This window comes from Macadamia integrifolia, unplaced genomic scaffold (assembly GCF_013358625.1).
Source record: "Macadamia integrifolia cultivar HAES 741 unplaced genomic scaffold, SCU_Mint_v3 scaffold_110A, whole genome shotgun sequence".
Lineage (NCBI taxonomy): Eukaryota > Viridiplantae > Streptophyta > Magnoliopsida > Proteales > Proteaceae > Macadamia > Macadamia integrifolia.
In genome coordinates, this window is record NW_024870616.1 from 220,094 (window position 1) to 228,929 (window position 8,836).

The window sequence follows — 8,836 nt, forward strand, 5'->3', positions numbered from 1 at the left end:
TGAGAATGGTCATTCTTTTGAATTCTATTCAATCTTAGATTGCTACAAATTAGTAACAAATCAATACGAAGGTATCAATATTGAGATCACTAAAGACCGATATGGTCATCAATACTGATATTTATGATGTTGTTTGGTATCAATACCTTAGTTTTTTTTAATTCTCCTTAAATCTACATATAAAGTGAAATGATGAAAATGCCATCCACCAATGAACCTCATTCCTACTAAACTCAAACCTAATAGATAAAGCATCCACGGTTCAACGCTAATTTTGCCAAGTAATTAGATTCTTGGGATAGGGTTGACCAACAGGTCATCTTGATATATTTAGAGGTTTGAGTCCCACACGGTTTATCTAAAAAAAATAAAAATAAAAATGAGTCCCACACGGTACTTGTCCTTGGAAAAGTTCATGTTGGATGAGTGGAATCGTCTTAGAATCATTTTGAATGGGGCGAGTTTTAAAACCTTGACCCAAGTATATATTTTACCATAAACATGGGTCACTTGTAGATACCCAATTTTCCAACTGTTATTCTTATACAACCACCCTGCGGATGCTCCACATATAATAACAACAAAACGGAAACAACAATGGATCGAATAGAGTGGGGCTTTGTATAGGATAATGATATAGACAACAAAGTGATTATTAACCTCCAAAACTTTCATCTAGCAAACTTCATTTACATATATTTTTTGGGACAACTCTTTTCTATCCGTTAGAAGCTCTACGCTTATTCACAGGGTTCCCCACCTCCAAGTAAAGGCACAATGGTCATTACATGTCCCTCTGTTTGTGATGCAAAGACGTCTCATAGATAGAAAACTTTGCCCCTAATTTTTATTTCCGACATTTCATGAAGCCATGGATAATGGATTTCTATTTCAAAAGCATACATATATCTATTTCACCCTTTCACCTCACAAAATTTTCTTTTTTTCCCTTTTAAACCTCCACTTTTTGAAAAATTCAAAAGGGTGAAAAAGACAAATGGAAGGATAGAAGGGTAATTAACTACATCAGAGTATATTGTAACCCTTCGTAGGCAAACATAAGTACTAAAAAGGCTGAAGGAGTAAAAAAAGACTGCATTGCACTTGCACGGAGATGGGGGATGAAATTGCAGATCTACCCTCTCATGAAAGGTGGAAATTCAATCCTGTCTAAGTTGATGCTTTCATTCGCCCCCATGCTGAAAAAGGACCACAGTACATTCCAAAAAGCCCTCTCCCACTAAGTAATTACCTAAGCCTTGTTACCCAACTGGACGTCACCATTAGTGGTCTTAGCCTCTTTGCCGCCTCTATTGCTGCCCTTCTTGTGGATGGAATCTCTCCAGTTAAACAAGCCAAACAGATCATCCATTTCTTCTAGATGCTTCCCTTGTGTCTCTGGCAAGAATGTAAAGAAGAAAGCCCATGCCATCAAAGCTACTCCTGCAAATAGGAAGAAGCTGCCACCAATGGTGATGGCCTTATACAGAGATATAAAAGTCATAGATATCACGCCGCTCGTGACACGGTTCACCGCCACTCCCATGCTACAGCCTTGTGCTCTCAACCTTAAAGGAAATATCTCCGAGCTGTACACCCACGTGATGGGCCCCAACCCTATCGAGAAAAAAGCCACGTAAGCCATCACCATCACTATACACAACACTAGGGCCCACAACAGTTTCTCATCCGGATTGCTATCCACCATCGTCAACCCGAACCCGAGAAACCCCAATGATAGGATCATCCCTCCCACGCTGCACAAAAGCAACGGTCGCCGTCCGAACTTGTCTAAGAAGAAGGTGGCCACCAAGATGAAGACCGTCTTCACGAATCCAACGGCTACAGTCGCTCCAAGCTTCTTGTCCTTGTTGGTGATCCCGGCCTTCTCGAAGATCCGTGGGCTGTACAACACCACAGCATCAATCCCCGAAGCTTGTTGGAAGAAATGAATACCGATGCCTGCGATTAAGACACGTCGCACAGCCGGTGTAGGATGAAGTAGTAACTCTTTCCATACACCTTCACCTTTGCTCCGTTCCGGTACCGGCACGATCTCTTCTGTACACTCCGGCGGTATCCGCGCAGCTTCTTTGATGTCGGCGAGTCGCATCTGGGCCTCCTCTTTGGAATCAGACGTCTTGTCAAGAACTCGGATAGCGTCTCCGAGTCGACCCTGCATAACAAGCCAACGCGGTGACTCAGGCATGGCGAGAACACCGACTCCCAAGAACACCGCTGGAAGTGCTCCGACTCCGAGCATGAGACGCCAGCCCAGGTGTTGCGAAAGCCCAGCGAAGGCGAAATTGGAGACGTAACCCAGTAAGATTCCGGCGTTAATGAAAACTTCCGGGAAGGAAGTTAAGAAGCCTCGACACGAAGCGGGTGACACCTCGGCCGTATAGACAGGGGCAATCATGAGAGCATAGCCAATGCCTACACCAGCCACGAAACGTCCAACCATGAGGAAGGCGTAATTGGTGGCGAGACCCATCAATAAAGCTCCGACGAAGAAGATTACGGCGGCGAAGACGATGGTGAAGCGGCGTCCGATCCAATCTGATGTTCTTCCAGCCGCTGCTGATCCAATTAAAGAGTAGATATTGATGATTCCAAGTAGGATTTCGATTTGCGTATCAGTTACATGGAGGTCATCTTTGATGAAAAGTGCTGCTCCACTCATCACGCCAATATCTGAGAAACAAGAAAGACAGGTTAGATATAAGGGTCAAACCAAGAAGCAGGAACTGATAGTTGTGTAGAAGAGAATGATTACAAAACTCACCATAGCCCAATAGAACTGAAGTCATGGAAGCTAAGGTGGCGCAGCCAAGAGCATATTTGTTGGTAGGGCGTTTTTCCGGCGACTTAAACATCTCCGGTGGTCCACAAGCTGCATTATTGGTATTACCAGCTTTAGATTCTGCCATTTTTGTTGCAGAGAAAGAGAGACAGAGGAGAGAGACTTCAAAGTAGCGAACCAAGGGGCCCAAGGAAGTTACTATCTCTGAGCTCTCCATAAGCTTCAACTGGGCTTCTTAAATAGAGCAATGGGGAGGGAAGAGGGGAGTGGGGGACTGATGCTGACATCATCTACGAAAACAAAGACTCGTAAGGACGAGACTGTAGCGTCACTGCCCAGGACTCTAGCTAACTAGTCAATCAGCTATTAGCCTCACGTAAACTCGACCTCCCCATTCCCACATGTTTGAGGTGCCCCTGAATTTACTTAAATACCCTTAGAACAATAATATTATGCCCAAGTGAAATGACTAATCAGCCCCGTTGGCTTACGGGCCGTTGATAGGAAAAAAAATTTCTAAAAGGAAATGACGAATCAAGACACCGGGGTTTTCAGGATTGGATGTCACGTGGACGTTGGTTTTACTGTTCCGCTATCGTTCTGAACCTTTTTTTTTTTTTTTTTTTTCTGGGTAAGTGAACTGTGAACCGGTTCTAATTGCATGTGAAAACTAATCACGTAATTAATAAATCTGTTGAAGAGGTAGAAGAGATATCTCTCGATCGATCGATCGACATTGGTACCTCTTCAACAATCCCAACTAGTTAAAGAGGATCTAAATCCATGAATTCCTTTTAATATCAACTGATATAATGAGTCATAGGGTTCACACTGATACTATTTCTTCATACAACAATGTTGGCCCTTATTAAATGAATTCATCTCTTTTCCTCCCATTGTATTGGTTTCTTATTTTAGTTTTTGTTCATAGTTTGTAGGAGATAGGGATTCGGACATAACCCACTTTTATGATATTTTAGCCGCGAAGTTTTCTGGAATGATATATTTAATAAAAAGAGATGAAGGGTATATGTATTCAATGAGGAGAAAGATAATAAGTGGAAAATGCACAATAAATGTCTCTCTTTCTTGTAAATGGAAAGTTCATAATTCTAAGTTTGCTGCAATGCTTTTTTAAAATGGTAAAATAGATAGCGACCATTTAACTTGTTCATCGGTGGTCCTTTGACACATTAACTTTTTACTCTTCTAACTAGGAACTAAATAGTTTTCAAATAAAATAGCTTGTGAAACTCTACAATCCACCCTAATTTCAGTTTCAAAAAGAAAAACGAAAAGTTTTGCATAAAAGATTATGTATTAACGAAAAACTCTTATCATTTTGAGAATTATGCTTTTTGTAAGTAATATTTATTGCCCATATTTATTTTGCTGGAAAAGGTTCTTTGAGTAGTTGGGGAAGGATACATTAGCACATTTATGTCTATCATTGTCTACCTCACTTGAAAGCATCTAGATCCTCTCCAGCAACTAGGCTGCCCAGAGTGGCATCCGACGACTGAGAGGACCTGGCCATTATTAGGGTGCATGTCTGACTCCTCCCAATCACCAAAGAGGACCTAAAACTAAGGATGTGAATAAATAATCGAAATCGAATCGATCCATTTACATCGAAACCGTAAAATCGTTTAGTAAATAGTACGGTTATAGTTTCAAGTTTCAGGTTGTTAGCTAAACGGGTCGGGTCGGTTTTAACAGTGGAACCCGTTAGTTTCAAACCGAATTGAAACCGTTTGAACCGAACCATATAAAACTAAAATCAAACCGATTAACGCCCTTATCTGGAACCCACTAAAAATAATGTCGTTGCCCTCTAATATATGGCATCATTTTACAGTATCTCATTAGTGCATTCCTTTATGCTGCTTACTCTGATAACCTCTTCATTATTCTATATTTCAAATCAAAGGTGGTAAAATTTAATATAATCATATTTGAAATCTTTTGAAGTTGAATACACAATCATGTGAGGTAAAATTTACATACCATGTAATTTACCCATTTTTTTGTGGTTTTAATTCATTATTTTCCATTAATTTCACTTCCAAATGAATTGATGTAGTTTAGTAATTTCCAATTTTGAAGAAGAATGTTAACAACAAAAACATGAAAAAGACAAATCAAGTAAACAGATCCACCTCAACCACAAAATCACATGGAAAACATTGTTGATCCCACTGCTTTACACGGCGGAGCCCACTTGCTTTTTCTGTAGTTGTACGTGTTGTGGCCATCTCTTTCAGGCAATAAAGCCAACATTTATCTGTTTATGACGACTCTTTTAATAAATAATTGAAAAGGAGTGTTATCCTAAGACTAACTTCAAACATAGCTTTACTAGTTTTAATTATGTTTAAGAAAAATGGTAATCATAATTAGTATGAGAAATACACACATTTAATGCTTTTGACTTTGGATTAATTCATTCCAAACAAGTCACCCCATTGCCTTTTAAAACACTAAATAGGACTTAAAATAAAAATGTTTGAAACTTTTTTTATACACCAAAACAAAAATTTTATCACCACTTTAAACATAATCACACAATTAAACAAAATCTAGGCCCTCATTTTAGATGGATGAAGTTACAAAATATGTATTTAGTGTTAATTAATGATAAAATTAAAAAAACAAAAATCATCCGTGAGTTGCTCAAATGGTTAGGGTGAATTGAAAATTGTGTGGATAGACGCACGATTATGCAGTCAGACATGGAACATTACCCCAAGAACATAGATATGGGAAATCAACTTTATCCAATATGTTACTATATTTTAGGGAAAAAAGAATGCCACCAATGTCCAGTGTCTCTTACATGATTTTTTTTTTCAATTATTTTCTCTTGTTATGAAAATGTGGATCTCATCCATCCGTACATTTCAATGCATCCATTGGTGTACAAATTCTTGTTCACACTAATAGTGTGGGAAACCCTCATCCCAATTATTCTATTTTCTTAAGGAAGGCCATTAAATTCCTGATTGTAATTTGTAAATTGGGAATTTAAAAATCTAGCAGGATCGGTCCCTCATCGGCCAAGCATTTTTTTTTCTTTCGCTTAGCTCAACCTTCAACCGAAGGTCCCTAGATCGTAGAGCACATAACTATGATCATAGACTTAACATTTTTGGCTAATGATGGGTTTCCAAGCCTTCAGTTTGACTAGTGCCACAGATCCATACTGATTCCATAATCATATGGACTGGGTTATATTGGTATTGAATGAGAACCATTCAACTTTCATCGAAAACATTGAATAACATTAAACATCTTTATGTGAGTGATCTCAAAAAATAAAAAGTGTCGAATTTAAAACCATACATTTCTAAAGGTAAAGATCTTTTACCAACTCCATTACCCTTGGGGTTAATCCAACCATGTGGGTTTAAACATGTTTAGGAGATAATAGAAAGACAAATTATGGGTGGAGGAGAACCGTGCAAAGTTTGTGTATCAGTTTTTACCACATGTTTGATGTTTCTAAACTCACCCCCACCAAGGATTTAGGGGACGGTACCAGTATTGGTGTTGATACCAATTTGGATCGAATTGATATGTATCGATCAATTTTACCTCTTTTTATTAGAAGTACTAATTTTTTATTATTATTTTTTTTAATTATTTTACCTTTGAAATGATATAGATATCAATCCAGATTAATTAAGGATCGAAGATGTATCTCAACCAATACCAATCCAACACAGCAAGATCGATACTTGAAACCATGCCTCCACCCCCGACCATAGTTGAAAAACATAAAATTCCCCACTGCCATATGTGGGCCCAGGGTGACGAAGTTGAGAACAAAGAGTGTGGTGGTAAACATTTTCGGATTTGTCTTTTTAAGTCAAGCAAGTCAACAGAAAGAAACAAAAATATTGTGAAAAAAGGAGAGTCGGGGAGGATGGGCAATTTTTTTTTTTTTTNGCTTTAGATTCTGCCATTTTTGTTGCAGAGAAAGAGAGACAGAGGAGAGAGACTTCAAAGTAGCGAACCAAGGGGCCCAAGGAAGTTACTATCTCTGAGCTCTCCATAAGCTTCAACTGGGCTTCTTAAATAGAGCAATGGGGAGGGAAGAGGGGAGTGGGGGACTGATGCTGACATCATCTACGAAAACAAAGACTCGTAAGGACGAGACTGTAGCGTCACTGCCCAGGACTCTAGCTAACTAGTCAATCAGCTATTAGCCTCACGTAAACTCGACCTCCCCATTCCCACATGTTTGAGGTGCCCCTGAATTTACTTAAATACCCTTAGAACAATAATATTATGCCCAAGTGAAATGACTAATCAGCCCCGTTGGCTTACGGGCCGTTGATAGGAAAAAAAATTTCTAAAAGGAAATGACGAATCAAGACACCGGGGTTTTCAGGATTGGATGTCACGTGGACGTTGGTTTTACTGTTCCGCTATCGTTCTGAACCTTTTTTTTTTTTTTTTTCTGGGTAAGTGAACTGTGAACCGGTTCTAATTGCATGTGAAAACTAATCACGTAATTAATAAATCTGTTGAAGAGGTACAAAAGATATCTCTGGATCGATCGATCGACATTGGTACCTCTCCAACAATCCCAACTAGTTAAAGAGGATCTAAATCCATGAATTCCTTTTAATACCAACTGATATAATGAGTCATAGGGTTTACACTGATACTATTTCTTCATACAACAATGTTGGCCCTTATTAAATGAATTCATCTCCTTCCCTCCCATTGTATTGGTTTCTTATTTTGGTTTTTGTTCATAGTTTGTAGGAGATAGGGATTCGGACATAACCCACTTTTATGATATTTTAGCCGCGAAGTTTTCTGGAATGATATATTTAATAAAAAGAGAAGAAGGGTATATGTATTCAATGAGGAGAAAGATAATAAGTGGAAAATGCACAATAAATGTCTCTCTTTCTTTTAAATGGAAAGTTCATAATTCTAAGTTTGCTGCAATGCTTTTTTAAAATGGTAAAATAGATAGCGACCATTTAACTTGTTCATCGGTGGTCCTTTGACACATTAACTTTTTACTCTTCTAATAAGGAACTAAATAGTTTTCAAATAAAATAGCTTGTGAAACTCTACAATCCACCCTAATTGCGTATAAAGGGAAAAGAAATGAAATCAGTTTCAAAAAGAAAAATGGGAAGTTTTGCATAAAAGATTATGTATTAACGAAAAACTCTTATCATTTTGAGAATTATGCTTTTTGTAAGTAATATTTATTGCCCATATTTATTTTGCAGGAAAAGGTTCTCTGAGTAGTTGGGGAAGGATACGTTAGCACATTTATGTCTATCATTGTCTACCTTACTTGAAAGCATCTAGATCCTCTCTAGCAACTAGGCTGCCCAGAGTGGCATCCGACGACTGAGAGGACCTGACCATTATTGGGGTGCATGTCTGACTCCTCCCACTCACCAAAGAGGACCTGAAACTAAGGATGTGAATTTGTAATCGAAATCGAATCGATCCATTTACATCGAAACCGTAAAATCATTTAGTAAATTGTGCGGTTATGGTTTCAAGTTTAAGGCCAATTAGCTAAACGGGTCGGGTCGATTTAAACCACGGAACCCGTTGGTTTCAAATCGAATTGAAACCATTAAATCGAACCGTTTAAAATAGTTTAAACCGTTTAAACCGATCTGATTAATCCTTATAACAATTAAATAAAGAAGGAGCAGTAATCCGTATAACAATAGTGTTCATCCTGCTTTGGTATGATTTATTGTAATTCAGTTCAAGTTTGGGCTTTAAATCATGAACTTGTAATCCATATATGTTACTATATTATTATGTTATCATAGATGGGGTGTTTTGGTTGAATCACCTGTCACTTTAATATTTTATGCTATAGAAGGCTGGATTTGGATGTTGTATGATATTAGTTCTAAATGTTTGAGAATGACCATGCAAAGAAATAGCACTAGATTATCAAATTAAGATATACCATCGTTAATATAGAATCTCTTATTTGTGGTTGCCAATTATTTTTTGATAAGTTTATGATCTTCAGTTTAG

The 8,836-nt window shown here is 38.1% G+C and overlaps 1 protein-coding gene across 1 annotated transcript; it reads right to left on the reverse strand.

The window, feature by feature from the left end:
• Positions 1–821: 821 nt before the first annotated feature.
• LOC122070796 (putative polyol transporter 2) lies at positions 822–3,022 on the reverse strand. The gene is made up of 2 exons (XM_042635023.1): positions 2,786–3,022; positions 822–2,694 (listed from the first exon to the last, which is right to left on the reverse strand). Exons 1-2 carry the CDS (start codon positions 3,018–3,020, stop codon positions 1,253–1,255), a joined length of 1,677 nt encoding a protein of 558 aa, XP_042490957.1. The 5' UTR covers positions 3,021–3,022; the 3' UTR covers positions 822–1,252.
• Positions 3,023–8,836: the final 5,814 nt, after the last annotated feature.